Genomic DNA, 17,351 nt, shown 5'->3' on the forward strand with positions numbered 1-17,351 from the left:
TTTGAAATGTAGCATTAAAGCTTGGTGAGAGATGTAGCTATGCTAAGTCATCCAAAATGAGTTTAAAGAATGACAACAAAAAACTAAACAAACAAACAAACAAAAAGAATGACAATGGAAGGACAATAAAAGAAAACAGAAAAGCTCTGCCAATATTTCCATCATTATAATTTTTTTTCACTGATAAGCATAGTAGTGCAACCATATATTGATTTTAAATTACTCTTCTGGAAATGCTAACAGAAAAGGTAGAAGAAAAGGGGGGAAGTGCATTGGAACAAGCACACATAGATGAAACCCATGATGAAGTTAAGGAGGGTGTTGAATGAATGATTCATAAGGTATGTAAAGAGGAAGCAGGCAAGGAATTAGAAAAAACCTTATACCTTATTCCAACTTTATAAAAAGGTGAAAAAGAGAACATTGACAGCTACTGATTCATATGCCTACTTTCTCTATATAAAATACATTTTTCAAGAATACTAGACATCAAAGGCACACTTGAAGATATTATGGAAGAAATAAAACAATTCTAGCAATCATAGACTTTTTGAAAAAGGGACTTCAGCAACTTATATGACTTTTTTGATGTTCCATTAGTTATATCTCCTTCAAAAAGCCCTTCCTACAATCATTTCTGTAGAGCTAGCATTTATAGTTCAAGGCTTGCAAAACCATATGCACATTTTATTTCAATGTATTTTCAAAGCAACCCCTATTGTCCCTCCTTTACAGATGGGGAAACTAAAGACAATAGAGGTTAAGTGACTTGCCAAGAGTCTTCCTGAGTTCCAAAAAACAGATTTGGTATTCTTACACACTTTACCATTTAAGTGCCTTATCAGAGTATTAAGGTTCCTCTCTAGTATTTTCTAATGTTCAGTAAGTATCTTCTTTCATCTGAAGGCTTTCCTGTAATTAAGTTTCTCTCCAGTATGTATTATAATTATGTACAAGTTCTAAGCTCCCCTATCTGACATTCCCACATCTGTTAGTTTTTTTCCTGTTTCTAAGATTTAAAAGCATACAATTTAATAATTTAAAAAATAATTTAATAGGACAAGATTTAAAAATGTGTCTTCTCTGCCAAAAGCTCATTATATTCCAAAAGTTTCTCTCCTATATTTCCCCTGTGGGTTTTCTGATGTTCCGTAAGAATTGTCTTCCTGCCAAAAGCCTTCCCACACTGATTACACTGAAATGGCTTTTCTCCAGTATGAATTTTCTGATGTTGAGTAAGGCTTGTCTTCTCTCTGAAAGCTTTCCCACATTCATTACATTCATAAGGTTTCTCTCCAGTATGAATTTTCTGATGTCGAGTAAGTCTTGTCTTCCTGGAGAAGGCTTTCCCACATTCATTACATTGATATGGTTTCTCTCCTGTATGACATTTCTGGTGTTTACTAAGTCCGGTCTTCTGACCAAAGGCTTTCCCACATTCATTACATTCATAAGGTTTCTCTCCAGTATGAATATTCTGATGCTCAGTTAGTGTTCTCTTCTGACTGAAGGCTTTCCCACATTCTTTGCATTCATAAGGTTTCTCTCCAGTGTGAATATACTGATGTTTGGTAAGTCTTTTCTTCTGATTGAAAGCTTTCCCACATTCATTACATTCATAAGGTTTCTCTCCAGTATGAATATTTTGATGTTCAGTAAGTGTGTTCTTCTGATTGAAAGCCTTCCCACATTCATTACATTCATAAGGTTTCTCTCCAGTATGAATATTTTGATGTTCAGTAAGTGTTCTCTTCTGACTGAAGGCCTTCCCACATTCGTTACATTGATAAGGTTTCTCTCCAGTATGAATTTTCTGATGTCTTGTAAGTCCTGTCTTCTGACTGAAGGCTTTCCCACAATTGTTACATGCATAAGGTTTCTCTCCAGTATGAATTTTCTGATGGCATGTTAGTCCTATTTTCTGACTGAAGGCTTTCCCACACTCATTACATTTGTAAGGTTTCTCTCCAGTATGAATTTTTTGATGTTGAGTAAGGATCGTCCTCCTGGTGAAGGCTTTCCCACATTCATTACACTGATAAGGTTTCTCTCCAGTGTGACTTTTCTGATGATCCATAAGAACAGATTTCCTGCTGAAAGCCTTGTCACATTTATTACATTGATATGGTTTCTCTCCAGTATGGATTTTCTCATGGCAGGTAAGTCCTGCTTTGTGGCTGAAGGCCTTCCCACATTCATTACACTGATAGGGTCTCTCTCCAGAATGAATTTTCTGATGACTCCTAAGTCCAATCTTCTTGTGGAAGACTTTCCCACATTCATTACATTCGAAAAGTTTCTCTCCAGTATGAATTCTCAGATGGTAGACAAGTCCTGACTTCTGACTAAAGTTCTTTCCACATTCATTACATGTATAAGTGTTCTTTCCAGTATGAATGTTCTGATGACCATTAAGCCCTGCCTTCTGACTGAAGGTTCTCCCACATTCATTGCATTCATATGGTTTCTTACCTTTATGAATATTCTCATTTTCAATAAGTGTTCCCTTCAGCCTGAAGGCATTTCCACATTCATTAGTTTCATAAGGTTGTTCTCCAGTATGAATTCTATTACAGATAGTAACATCAGCTCTCTGTGGGAAGGCCTTTTCATACTCATTACATGTGTAAGGTTTTTCTCTAGTACGAATTCTCTGATGCCGTATAAGTGCTGTCTTTTCGCTAAAAGCTTTTCTATATTTATTACATTCATATTTTTCTATAATATGAATTCTCTTATTCTGAGAAATGTTTATAGTACTGGAGAAAGTCTGAGTGCATTCATTTCCTAAATGTGCTTTCTCCCTATGTTGACTGTGATTTTCATTAAGGTCTGAATCATAAGTGATCAATTTCTCATGTTCATTATGCCTAGAAAGCATCTTCTTTAAGGAAATTCTTTTCTGTCTATTCACGTATGAATACCATCTGACTCTCCTTTGTTCTCTATCACACGGATGAAGATTTCTTCCAAGAGAAATCTTATATTGTGGAGAACGGATTGTTCCTTGGCAGAAGCCACCACTATATTTTTTATATGTATGTCCTCTAACTGGATTGGAAGTCTTCATTTCAAAGATCTGTTTATATCCAAAATGTTTCTCCCCATTGCTCTTCAGTTTTTCTAATAAAGCACAACATTCCCAGGCTTTGCCAAACTTGAAGACACGGAGATTACCCTCTTGAATTTTTTCTTGGAATGGTTCTTCCATGGAAAGGCCAATCTTGGTAGTGGATTCTCTAGCTTCAGGCCTAGTGTCCCAATCTGGAAGAAAATTTTAAAACTGTAAATATCCCTTGTTACACATGAATTATACTTACCCTGAGTTCTCTCTCTCCAGCAAAAATATTGTTCCCATCTACTTTTCCAGACCAATTACACATTGCTTCCCTTCAGAGACACTACAGTCTATAATGAACTGGCCTCCACAGGCTATCCCTCATATCTCCATTGTAGTCCTTCCTCACCTCTGCCTCTTCAAACTGATTTCATCTAAAATTCAGCTCAAGGTTGACTTCCTATATGAGGCCTTTCACTGTGCCTCAGTGATTAGCATCTCCACCTCATTGGCTTTATATATATTTTCAAATACTGTTATGTGTATACATTGTTTCCTCTTAGGAAATGTAAGCTCTTGGAGAGAGAGGCTGCTTCATGCCAAGAGATGCTCTCTGTCTTCCCTTTGCAAGTCCCTGACATAGTGCCAGGCACAATGCCAGGCACACAGGAGATGCTAAACAAATACTTGCTTGACTCCATAGGCTATTTTCTCATGGTCAACATTTTGGATATAAACAGATTCAAACTGAGGTCTTTTGAATTCATGTTTTGGGCTCTTTCCTGTTTTTTGTATACTAGTGGACAGACCATTTCTGCATAACACTACATGGCAGACCTAGGAGCAAAGCAGAAGCAACAGGAAACCACTTTTGACACGTACACAAAGTATTTTGACAAACAGTTGTCCCCAGTCATATGGTCTACCTTAAAAACTATTAGGTGGGCAGCTATGTGGCACAGTGGATAAAGCGCTGGCCTTGGATTCAGGAGGACCTGAGTTCAAATCCAGCCTCAGACACTTGACACTTAACTAGCTGTGTGACCCTGGGCAAGTCACTTAACCCTCATTGCCCTGCAAAAACAAAAACAAAAACAACAACAAAAACTATTAGGTTTGGGAAAGACCTTAGAGATCACACTCTCCAACTACCTCACATCACTTATTAGGCATCTGTGTTCCAAAGAGGTTAAAAGCACTGCTTAAGTCACTAGATCTAGCAAGTGCAGTGAGTTGTTCTTAATTTGAACCCAAATATAAATGTGCTCAACTCTCAGACAGAGCAAACAGGCTTTAGGAGATATTTCTTGTCCCCTCATCAACCTCCCAACCACAAATCCTGTTTCTATAGACCAGAAAGATACTGGTAGAAAGAGAAAGAACAAAATCAAGTGTACAACAATTTTGACAAAAATCAAGGACTAATTAAATTTATGTATGTTCCACAGCTAGGTAGAAATGATCCAGTAAAAATGACAATATTGCCAGAAATTACTTACTATAGTTATTAAGCATGTGGGACCTGGGGCTGTGGGAACACCTACTATTCATGTATATCATGCATAGTCTTTCTATAACTTCACAGATATATCCTAGGGACTTCCCTGAGGCACAGAAACATTAACTAACATAGGAAAAAAGATGCCAATCAGGAAAACACTGATAATAACGATGTCAATGGGAAGCTCAACAATAACAAAGTAATCAAAATTAATGTTGGGGAATTTTATAACCAAGTTGGGTTTCAAAAAACAACAACACAAGAGGCCTGAATCAGAAGTCAGAGGAGCTGAGTTCAATCTCTGCCTCGGTCACATGTGATACAGGTAACTTTGAATTAGTCAATTAGACTTTTCAAAGCTCAGTTTCCTCATTGGCTTGGATGACCACCAGGGCCCACTTCTCTAATCTGGGATCTGGTGAGATTCCTCCTTTGGTTTGTTGGTTTTTTTTCCAGGGCTATGGGGGTTAAGTGACTTGCCCAGGGTCACACAGCTAGTAAGTGTCGAGTGTCTGAAACCGGATTTGAACTCAGGTCCTCCTGAATCCAGGGCCAGTGCTTTATCCACTGCGCCACCCAGCTGCCCCGAGATTCCTTCTTTGCAGAAGTGGGAGACTACAGGTATGGAGTCCTGCACAACATGGCAGACTTAGCTCATGTGCTGATCAGCTTAGCTGAACTGTTTATTTTTCTCTTTCTTTGTCAAAAGGGGAAGGCTGTCTCAGAGGGAAATGGGAAGATCTTATCAGGAAAATTCAGATGAGATAAAAAGATAAAAAAAAATTGTTGACACTCTGGTAATAAGAAAAATGAAAATGCCTTATGTTTACTGCATCAGAGAAGAGAAAATCTCCACTTTGACATAGTTGTGGAGAAACAAGAAGCTGTTATTCTGCTGAAGGAACCGTGAGTAAATAAGATACTGTGGTAATATACATAGTAAGAGAAAGAAAGTTGCTCACACCCACTCTCCCCAGGGTCTCATTACCAGGCTATCTATCAAAAGAAGATGCAGCTTTCTCTTCTAAAGGATTCACAGCAGCTGGGTTGCTAATAGAAGGTGAATAAGCACTTACTAAATGTGTCCTGTGTTCTAGTCCCTGTACCAAGTACATGGAAGAGAAGGAAAAAAGGCAGACACTGCCCTTGGGGATCTCAGTCTAATGGGAGAGTCCACATGCAGATAAACGTGTACAAACAAGCCACACACGGGATAAATAAGAAATCATCAAAAGAGGAAAGACGCTAGAATTAAGAGGGATTGGGAAAGGATCCCTGTAGAAGGGATATAAAAGAAGCTGAGAAGCCACGAGGCAGAGATATGGGAAGAGCGCATTCCAGGCATGAAAGACAGTCAGAGAAAATGAGAAGGAGGATCTCCTGCCTGGATCAACAAGGAGGCCAGTGTCATTACTTCAAAGAATAACCAGAGGTAGACAAAGATAAGAAGACCAAAAAGGTGGGGAAGGATGGCTGGGTTACGAAGAGCCCTGACTGCCCAAGAGAAGATTCTGTATTTGAGGGAGAGGTGACGGGGAGCCACTGGGGTTGACTGAGTATGGGGGTGACGTACTCAGACCTGCACTTCAGGAAACCACGTTAGTGACTGAATGGATGGGAGTGGGGAGAGGCTTGAGGCAGGCAGACTCTCCCAGCAGCTACTGCAATAATCTAGTTGTAAGGTGAGGAGGGCCTGCACCAGGGTGAGGGCAGTGTCAGAGGAGACAAGGGGTTGTACTGGAGAGATGCTGCAAAGGTAAAATCAGCAGGTCATGACAAAAGACTGGATATAGGGGAGACAAGGACGACATCGGGGTTGTGAATTAGGACTGGCAAAATGATGGCATCAACAATAACAGGAAAGATTTTTAAGAACAGAAGATAAGAGGGAAAAGTTAATGACTTCAGTTTAAGATATCTACTGAACATCCATTTTGAAATGTCTGATAGGCATGTGGGGAGTTGATGAGCAGATTTGAGAGTCATAGGCATAGGGATGATCATTAAATCCAAGGAGGCTGATGAGACCAACAAGTGTAGAAGAAGAAGAGAGGAATGTGCAGAACTGTGCCTGGTGGGACAACCATGATTAGTGGGCAAGGCCTACATGAAAATCCAGCAAAGGACATGGAGAACAAGTGCTCAGTATGTGGGGAGATAACTAGGCAGGGGCAGTGTCGTAAAAACAAAAGGAAAAGAGAGTATGAAGAAGACAATGATCAACAGCATCAGAGGTCAAGACGGATGCACACTGAGAAAAGGCACTGGAGAGACCACCCTGGGTTGAATGATAAAGTGGGAAGCCAGAGGTAGAGAATTAAGAGGAGAAAGAGAGAAGTGGAGGAACCCACGGCAGAGGCCTTTTCTAGGGCACACAAAGGGCAGAAGAGATAGGGGATCATAGCAGAGCTAGAAAAATCAGCTGAGGATTTTTGAAGATGGATGAGATGTGAGAAGGTCTGCAGGCAGCAGTGAAGGTTCATAGACAGGGAGAGAGTGAAGATCAGTGAGAAAGTAGTGACCAGAGGAGGGCATTCTGCTGGGACATTAGAATGAATGGCATCGCATTTGTAGGGAGAACAGTCTGCCTTGGCAGGGAGTAGGGTCACCTCTTCCTGTGAGACAGGAGTGAAGGAGATGGTAATAAAAGACAGGAAACAAGGAATGGTTCCAATGGTTTGGTTGTAGCTCAAGTTTTGATTTTTCGGAACTAAAATTTAATAACTCAAATAAACATGGGGAGCCATTGAAAGGAACAGAATAAAGAAAACAAACAAAAAAGATAACTTATTAAATTTAATTTTTTAAAGTGATAGGAGAAAGATGAGACTAACAAAAATGTAATTAACAGCAGGGGCAGTTAGGTGGCTCAGTGGATAGAACACTGGGCCCAGAGTCAAGAATATTCATCTTCCTCTTGTGTAAAATGAGCTGGAGAAGGATAATGGCAAACCACTCCAGTATCTCTGCCAAGAAAACCCCAAATGTTTATGACCAAAGATGAGATAGAGAACATTATGAAATGCAAAATGGATCATTTTGACTACATTAAATTAAAAAGATTTTGCACAAACAAAACCAATGCAAACAAAATTAGAAGGAAAGCAGAAAGCTGAGAAACAATTTTTACAGCCAGTATTTCTGATAAAGGCCTCATTTCTAAAATATACAGAGAACTCAATCAAATACATACGAATACAAGTCATTCCCCAATTGAGAAATGGTCAAAAGATATGAACAGGCCGTTTTCAGATGAAGAAAATAAAGCTATCTGCAGCCATATGAAAAAATGTTCTCAATCACTACTGATTAGAGAAGTGCAAATTAAAACTACTTTGAGGTACCACCTCACATATATCCAATTAGCTAATATGACAAAAAAGAAAAATGATGAATGTTGGAGAAGATGAGGGAAAATTGGAACACTAATGTACTGTTGGTGGAGTTGTGAACCGATCCAACCATTCTGGAGAGCAATCTGGAATCATGCCCAAAAGGCTATAAAATTATGCATACCCTTTGACCCAGCAATACCACTACTAGGCCTGTATCCCAAAGAGATGATAAAAAAGGGAAAAAGTACCCATATGTACAAAAATATTTATAGGTACTCTTTTTGTGATGGCAAAGAATTGGAAATTATGGGGATGCCCATCAATTGGGAATGACTAAATAAGTTGTATATGAATGTGATGGAATACAATTGCACTGTAAGAAATGATAAGCAGATGGATTTCAGAAAAACCTGAAAAGATTTACATGAATTGATGCTGAGTGAAATGAGCAGAACCAAGAGAACACTGTACACGGTATCAACAACACTGTGTGATGATCAACTGTGATGGACTTAACTCTTCTCAGTAATACAATGATCCAAGATTGTTCCAAATGACTCATGGTGGAATGCTTTCCAAATCCAGAAAAAAGAACTATGGAGTCTGAATGCAGATTGAAGCACACTATTTTCACTTTTATTGTTGCTATTTTGTTGCTGTTGTGGCTTATTCTTGTGGTTTTTTTCCCCTTTTGTTCTGATTCTTCCATTACAACATGACTAATGTGAAAATACGTTTAACATGATTGTAATGTATAACATATCAGATTGCTTGCTGGCTTCAGGAGTGGGGAGAGAAGGGAGGGTGGGAGAAAAATTTGGAATTCAAAAAAATATATTTACATGTAATTGAAAAAAAATTTTTTTTTAAAAATAAACATAGAAAACCCCAAATGGGGTCACAGAGAGTCAGACATGACTGAACAACAATAATAAAAAGCAATCCAAAGGGGACATGACAAACAAACAGGCTGTGTCCAATCCTGATCTTGTTAGACACCATTCACAAAACAAGAGAGAAAGAAGCAATGTTCACAAGGAGAAAGAAAGGCTGCTGAGGATCAGGCACTAAAATGGTGAAAGAGAAAACTCTCCTCTGAGACTGCAGGAACAAACAAACAGGAAAGATGTGGGTGCAGAGAGCACTTGGCTGAGCTGAAGAGGAGGCTCTTGGAAGCAGCTCACCCCAGACAGCCTCAGCTCTTCTCCACAGGGGCCTCAGGAGCTATGAGAAAGGCCTGTCCAAGACTGTCCAAGTCCTCTCTACAAACAACCAGCTGTGCTGTTGCTGCTCATGACTTCCCTGCTTTTCACTCACTCACCTGGACAGGTGCTTCTTGGGCCATCTCCCTCTGACATCCAGACCACTTCCCCTCGCTCCAACTGGTCGATCACATCTGGTTTGGAAACAGCTAGTCCTGCACATTGGAAATGCAGAGAGGCTGGCTCAGAAAGCAGGCTCTGACTTTGGTCCATCTCTCACAGGGAAAAATGCAAATGCCAAGAAGGCCTAAGGAGGGAGACAAAGGACTGGGCTCTGAGGAAGGACAAGGGTTTGCCTCGAGGGGTGGGCCTGGCCTCAGGAAGGACCCACTGAGACCGTGGGAACCTCTCATGTCTCCAGTCTCTGCACTGGGACTTTAGGGAAGAATCTCAGACCTGAGGGGAAAAGGGACAATGGAGGAAGAGCCTCGGGGACCACTCAATGAACCTGTCAGTTTCCACCTGTACCAACCTAGACTCTTTCACCTGCACTCAGGCAGAAGGACCCTGTCCCATGGCCACAAAAGGATGATGAGCACTCTACAGTTTCTCCATGAGAAACCACTGCTGGCAAACCCTGGAAAGATGTCACAGTATTTACTTATCAAGGAGAGAAGCCAAGATGCATTGTTGGTGGAGCTGTGAACTGATCCAACCATTCTGGAGAGCAATTTGGAATTATGCCCAAAGGGTGATAAAGCTGTGCATAACCTTTGACCCAGCAATACCACTTTTGGGTCTTTTTCCCAAAGAGATCATGGAAAGGGGAGAGGGACCCACATGTACAAAAATATTTATAGCTGCTCTTTACGTGGTGGCAAGGAATTGGAAGTTGAGGGGGTGCCCATCCATTGGGGAATGGCTGGACAAGTTGTGGTATATGAATACAATGGAATACTATTGTGCTGTAAGAAATGATGAGCAGGAGGAGTTCAGAGAAACCTGGGGGGTCTTATGTGAGCTGATGATGAGTAAGATGAGCAGAACCAGAAGAACATTGTACACAGTATCATCAACATTGAGTGTTGGTCTACTGTGATGGACTAGATTCTTCTCACCAATGCAATGGCACAGAAGAGTTCCAGGGAACTCATGATAGAAGAACTGCGGAGTATAGATGCTGAATGAACCATACTATTTCTTTTGTTTTTGCTGCCGTTGTTTTTTCTATTTTGAGGTTTTTCATCATTGTTCTGATTTTTCTCTTATAACATGACTAATGCAGAAATAGGATTAATGTTATTATGTGAATATATGTATATATGTGTGTGTGTATATATATATGTATATATGTGTGTATATATATATATATAAAACCTATATCAGATTACCTGCTGTCTAGGGGGGGGGGAGGGAGGGGAGGGAGGGAGAAAAATCTGAAATTGTAAAGCTTATATAAACAAAAGTTGAGAACTATCTTTACATGTAACGGAAAACAATAAAATACTTTATTAATTATAAAAAAAAAAGATTCTCCAATAATAGGAGTCTGAGCTACCAGGGGCCGTCCTTACCCAGCCAGACCAGGTTGTGGTAGTTGTCCAGCATCACATCCCTGTACAGCTCCTTCTGAGAGGTACACAGGCGCCTCCACTCCTCCAGGGTGAAGTCCACAGCCACGTCCTCAAATGTCACTGACTCCTGAAACACCAATGACATTCCTGCACCTTCAGCTCCCCTTCCCAATATGGACCCAAGAGGACAAAGTGGGTTTTCACAGAAGCCTAAGAGGCAGAAGGGCCCTCAGAGGCCATCTGGTGCAGCCCACACCTGAGGAATGATTCCAGCCACCACTGCCTCAGTAGGTTGGGATGGCAGCTGAAGGCGGAATGCTTGAGCTCAGGTGTTCTGAGCTACAAGGGGATGAAAGTCAATCAGGGGGCTCTTCCAACTACAGCACCAACACGGCAACTCCCCCATCAGAAATATACATTGCTTCTAGTAATCTAACACAACAGATCTCCATTAGGTAACTCAGCTCGAGGCAAAATATGGACAATGACCCACAAGCTTTTCCTTGAAGGGTCTCCATCTGATGTGGGTAAAAGAACGTGCAATGGCAAGTAAAGGAAAGACACGAGAGTGTGCGCTAATGGTCACAGGGAAGTGGGATGCCTCGGCACAGGAGGTAGTCTTCAACCTGAACCTTGAAGCATACCAAAGGATTTTTTTTTTTTTGGTGAGGCAATTGGGGTTAAGTGACTTGCCCAGGGTCACACAGCTAGTAAGTGTTAAGTGTCTGAGGCTGGATTTGAACTCAGGTCCTCCTGACTCCAGGGCCGGTGCTCTATCCACTGCACCACCTAGCTGCCCCACACCAAAGGATTTAATGGATGAAAGAGCACTGAGGAGCCTGGGCCCTGCCAGTCCCTGGGCTATGCACCCTCAGGGAGCTGACACTTTAGTAGAGAGAGACAACACAGGAAGAGGTGGGGCTGGGGAAGGGGTTATTCCTGCATGGTGACAACTAAGATGCCAGCAAACGTCCCAGACCCCTGGCAGAGGTCTAGCCACAGTGAGAAATATGGTTTGGGGCTCGTTATAGTGAGTGTGTGCTCCTCACTTATCCCCAGTAAGTAGAGTTGACATATACGGGCAGCTAGGTGCCACAGTGGATAGAGTGCTGGGTCAGGAGTCAGGAAGACTCTGCTTCTGAGTTCAAATCCAGCCTCAGACTCTTACTAGCTGTGTCACCCTGGGCAAGTCACTTCACCCTGTCTGCCTCCATTTCCTCATCTGTCAAATGAACTGGAGAAGGAAATGGCCAAACCACTCCAGTATCTTTGCCAAGAAAACCTCACATAGAGTCACAAGGAGTAAGACATGGCTGAAACATCTGCACAACAACATAGATGCCATATTAGTAAATTAACTGGGAGTCGGGGGAAGGGTGGAGGTAATGGTCTCTGGAGGCCAGGTCCACAGTATGGGGACACATACCTGGTGGTCCTTGTTGGACAGGCGTGTGGGGGCCATTCCCCCTCCTCAATGCTCCCACTGCCTGGGGAAGCGCCCAGTCCTCAGAATTCAGAGCTGGAGAAGAAAAAGGAACCATCAGCAAAAGGACCGGCCCTCTCTTGTTGCCTCCAATATTCCTTAGATCACACCAACTCAGTCAGTACGATCTGCACACTCGCTCTGGGCACTGGGGCAAAAAAGGCAGAAACAGCAACGCTCCTTCCTCGTCTCAGGGAACTTTTAGGTGGAACTGATCTTCAGGCATTTGCTGCTAAAGGTTTAATGCTTTTCCAGGGGAAAAAATGTACAAACACAACTCACTTTTTTTTTTTTAAGTGAGGCAATTGGGGTTAAGTGACTTTCCCAGGGTCACACAGCTAGTAAGTGTTAAGTGTCTGAGGCCGGATTTGAAGTCAGGTACTCCTGACTTCAGGGCCGGTGCTCTATCCACTGTGCCACCTAGCTGCCCCTCACAACTCACTTTTTTTTTTTTTTTGCGGGGCAATGGGGGTTAAGTGACTTGCCCAGGGTCACACAGCTAGTAAGTGTCTGAGGCCGGATTTGAACTCAGGTACTCCTGAATCCAGGGCCGGTGCTTTATCCACTGCGCCACCTAGCTGCCCCTCACAACTCACTTTTAAGCTTAAATTGCATTTTTAACATTTTCTCCATCCTTCAAGACTAGACAGTTGCTAAAGCCATAAACCCTGAGTTGGAGACTTTGCATTTTCAATTGGTAGCATCTGTAGATGCTCACAAAGAAGAATTTAAATCTCCCTAGTTGTAGTTGGCACCAGTATACACCTAATATGCCCCGTATAAATAAAAGTACACATAAGAAAACTTAAGGAAAGAGAACCACATCCTGGGGTGGGCAGGGGAGGGAAAGCAGTATCAGGAAAAGTCTCACAGAGGAGTTGGTTCTGAGAACGGCCTTGAGGGAAAATAAGACTTCTGAGAGCCCAAGGTGATGAGGGTCTATCAGGCAGGGGCTAAGGATGATGGAGATGGGGGTGGCCTAGAAATACATGCAAGCAGTGGATGAAATGCCTCCCTTGGAAGAGAGAGCCAGGCATTTACTCCTGTGGACTGTCTAAAGCTTTTTGGGAATGCGATGTTGGTGAAAGAACCTCAGAACAGCATTCCTGGGTTGGTACATGGATTGGGGTCCAATGGATATTGATGAATTTATTTAGGGGAGCCAGAGAGACATGGGCCTTGAATACCAGGCTGAAGAACTTGCACTTTGTCCCAGGGAGCTACTAAATATCTGGGAGTACAATTATAGGTTCATTCCGAGGCCTTGGGAAGGACATTGTGCAAGTCGTCAGAAGACTGGATGGGAAGAGGCCAGAAGCAGGTAGATCAGGTAGGAAGTGAGTGTGATAGCAGGAGGGGTACACGACAGTGACCTCCGCCGGCGTCCTGGCCGTGAGGATGAAGTAAAAGAGATGATGGATGAATGAGATGGAGGGCAGGCGCTTCTCTACTTCTGTCTGGGCCTCCCAGCCTCCAGGCAGGGAAGTTCATCACAGCCTCTGTCATCCTTGCCCTCTCACTCATTCACATTTCACAAATCCCATCAGCTGCTGAGTCGCACAGGTCCTAATTCAGCACATCGCCTGCCGTGTCTTGTCCCCCTCAGAGCCAGCACCCGTGTTTATGCCTCATCGCACCTCACCTTCACTTGCCTTGTAACAACCTAATGGTTTTCTCTTCCTAAAGAGTAGGTCTGTCCCTGTTACCCCCCTATGCAGTGAACTTCAGCGATTTCTTTGTTGTTGGTCAATCGTTTCAGTTGTGTCCCACACTTCACGACTCCTTTTGAGGTTTTCTTGGCAAAGACACTGGGGTGGTTTGCCATTTACTTCTCCAGTTCATCTGAAAGATGAGGAAACTGAGGCAAACCAGGTGAAGTGATTCGCCCAGGGTCACCCAGCTAGGAAGTGTCTGAGGACAGATTTTAACTCAAAAAGATGAGTCTTCCTGGTTCTAAGCCCAGTAAACTATTCATTGTTCCACCTGAATGCCCAATAGTTCCTGACTAATATAAAACGTGCCATCTATCCTCTGGTGTTCCGAGCTCTTTAGAACCTGGCTCATTCACATCTTCCACCTTCCCGGGGCTCTGGCCTCCTCACCGTTCCTCTCACCCAGTGGTCCATCTGCTGACCAACCCTGAGCATTTCCCATGGCTGCACACCATGTCTGAACCGGCTTCCTTCCTCACCCCACCTCCCAGCTTCCTTCCTTTCTTCCCTGGGCAACTAAAATCCCACCTTTGACAAGAAGCCTTCCTCAATCCTCCTTAATGTTACCGTCTTCCATGCTGATGATAGAAATTATCCAGCACGTTCCCTTTGTATCAATTCATCAATTAATACAGATCAAGCACCTACAATGTGCCCTGTGCTCTGTGCCCGGGTACTGTGCTCAGCTGTTCACAAGGCATTTCATTTCATTTCACTGTGGGCATGTTATTTCCCTCATGACGCTGGGAGCTCCTGGAGGGCAGAAACTAGGGTGGCCCTGTCTTTGTACTCCAGCACTTAGCCCAGTGCCTGACACAGAGGAGGCATCTAATCAACGCTTGCTGACTCGACCGCTGCGTGTCTCTCCTCTCCCTAACCCCTCTTCTCCATGGCTGCCACAGTGAGAATTCTAAAGTTCCCATTGTTACCCCTTGGATTAGGTAGATTCCTTGTCTGTCACCATCTTGAGCCAGGCCATCTTCCCTGGCTCATTATACACTCACAATCTATAGGCACCTGAATCAGCTGCTTGCTCTCCCTTTCTGAAACAAGCTCCGTCTTCTTGCCTGTGCACACAGCCATCCTGAACTCCTTCCCCTGCCCTACAGAGAATTCCTAGCTCCCTGCAAGGCTCCATATCAATGCCACTCCATGAAGACCTACACGACCCGCCCTAAACCCCAGCCCAGTGCCTGCCCATTCCACATAAAAGATGATTTTGTATTCATTTTTATGTTTCTAGTGACTTACATATGTGTACATGATACTTCCTAGTGTGGGGGACAATTATGGATTTGAGTCAGATTAAACTCTGAGGATGGAGTCTGAAAGATACCTAGCCCCACTCCAGAATAGCTAGCCTCTCGCTTTGCTTAAAAGTTAATTGCTTGGGGCAGCTAGGTGGTGCAGTGGATAGAGCACCGGCCCTGGATTCAGGAGGACCTGAGTTCAAATCCGACCTCAGACACTTGAGACTTACTAGCTGTGTGACCCTGGGCAAGTCACTTAACCCCAACTGCCTCACCAAAAAAAGAAAAAGTTAATTGCTTGTCAAATTCTCACTGTCTCCTTTAAGTTTTATTGTTGAGATAATGGACTTGGGACAGTTCTGTAAACTTTAGAGATGGGGTCTGGGAGATATCCAGTGCCCCATTAAGTTTTATTACTTGTCACAGTTCTACCAATTAGCACTATTTACTTTACTTCTACTTAGTTCCCACATGCCAGCTACACCTTGGTTTATGGCCTGTAATAAAAATTGTGTCTCCAAATAGTCGGCTTACTCCTCTCACATGTCAAAACTCCAGTCCCTGTCAGTCAGATAAGGGAGTGATTTCTGCCTCCCTCTTTCTTTGACATTCCTCAGACTTGTACCCCTTCCCCTTCTCCCCTTTGTTCTTGGACATGTATCCATACATGGATCACAAACTGGGTACGCATCTTGGGTGAGACAGGATTGGATGTTAGATTGTGAGCTCATCCACCCTAGGTGTACGTGGGGACAGTCCTTTTCAAGATTACTATAAAAACCTAGAGGATTGGGCATATCTTTGCAAGACTTCAAGGTGTAATTGGGTTTTGCCCGTCCTCATGAGGATGTAATAAATCTGTCTCTGCTTGGCTTGGTGGTCTCCTCAAGTTATATGGATAAACTGAGGCAGTTTGTCCCAAACACTAGGACAGATTCTACATTCCTTTAAGGTAGAGATGGTTTTATTTGTCTTTGTACACTAAGTACCTGCCATAATATCTAGCACAGGGTAACCATTTAATAAGTAATTGTTTGTTTGATGGTTGAGCATTGAGAAGACTTATCAATTCAATGGAAAGGGGGTGGGGGAGAAGTGAAGGACTGAGAGAGGAAAAGACACTAACAATTCTGAGATCGGGAACTTCGGTGCCTGGGTAGAAGGGGGAATGTTCAACAGCATTAGCCCTGTTTCTAGACATGGAAGAGTGTGTATGGAGGTAGAGATGATTTCTATTTGGAAATAAGAATCAAGAACAAAGCAGGGGGAACGAAGAGCGAAGTTCAGCAGAATCCAGGGGCTGTATGGGAAATAAAGTTTGAAGAGAAGGAAAAGAAGAAGAGCAGACACAGTAGAGCATCGCCTGACTGACAAGAGGACGAAACAGGTCAGTGAGATGCAAGAGGGGAGGTAAGGAGGGATGGGGGGGAGGGGGAGACGCAGGTAGGGAAAGACATGACAAAGAGGGGAAGAGAAAGGAAAGTGAAACGAACAGGAAAATTACAGGAGAGAAAGGAGAAAATTAAGCTAGAGAAACACGAGATTAGGAAATATGCAGAAAGAGAAGAAAAGGAGAACTGGGAGGCAGAAAGTGAGACGGGGAAAACCGGGTAGGGAGGAGGGAAGAGCCTGGGAGGAGGACTGGGGAAAGGAGGAGGATGAGGAGGGGGAAGACGGTGAAGGAGGAGGAGAGGAAATCAGAAAGGAAGGGCGCTCCACACTGAGGACAACACAGAGCTCAACCCAAGAGAGTGAAATGGAACCACGGGCAGAAGTAAACCTAAGCCGGTAACCAGCGGGTCCCAAGAGGAAATTAACCACCAGGAAGGAGGCGGGGCTAGCACGAGAGAACACAGGGACTGCGCGTGCGCCACGGCACGCAAGGCGGCGCCGGCAAACCAATGCGTGCGCGTGTCTCAGGACGGGGCCGAAGCGGGAGTCAGGAAAAGAGCCCTGCGAAAAAGCAGACGCAGTACGAGGAGACGGGGAAGCTTACCTTCTCCCCAGGGGCACATTAGGGAGGAAGAACGTGGAGAAACATGGCGCCCCTGGTTTCTCCCTGACTCTCGCTGCCCACTCACTGTGCCTCAGTCTCCACCTGGTTGCCTGAGGGAGAAGGATGCCACAGTCCTAAGTGCCCGCGCCCGAGGCGACAGCAAAGTACGGAAGCCGGCAGAGTGCCGGAAAAGCTTGACTTCCAGGAGGAACCGTAGCCACGTAGGGCAAGGTCTCTCCC

The 17,351-nt window shown here is 43.5% G+C and overlaps 1 protein-coding gene across 1 annotated transcript; it reads right to left on the minus strand.

The window, feature by feature from the left end:
* Nucleotides 1-564: 564 nt before the first annotated feature.
* On the minus strand, nt 565-17,278 carry LOC122735147 (zinc finger protein 345-like). The gene is made up of 5 exons (XM_043976487.1): nt 17,112-17,278; nt 12,097-12,189; nt 10,671-10,797; nt 9,216-9,311; nt 565-3,264 (listed from the first exon to the last, which is right to left on the minus strand). The coding sequence occupies exons 2-5, from the start codon at nt 12,130-12,132 to the stop codon at nt 1,067-1,069; spliced, it is 2,457 nt and encodes an 818-aa protein (XP_043832422.1). The 5' UTR covers nt 12,133-12,189; nt 17,112-17,278; the 3' UTR covers nt 565-1,066.
* Nucleotides 17,279-17,351: the final 73 nt, after the last annotated feature.

Source organism: Dromiciops gliroides, chromosome 1 (assembly GCF_019393635.1).
Source record: "Dromiciops gliroides isolate mDroGli1 chromosome 1, mDroGli1.pri, whole genome shotgun sequence".
NCBI classification, from domain to species: Eukaryota; Metazoa; Chordata; class Mammalia; order Microbiotheria; family Microbiotheriidae; genus Dromiciops; species Dromiciops gliroides.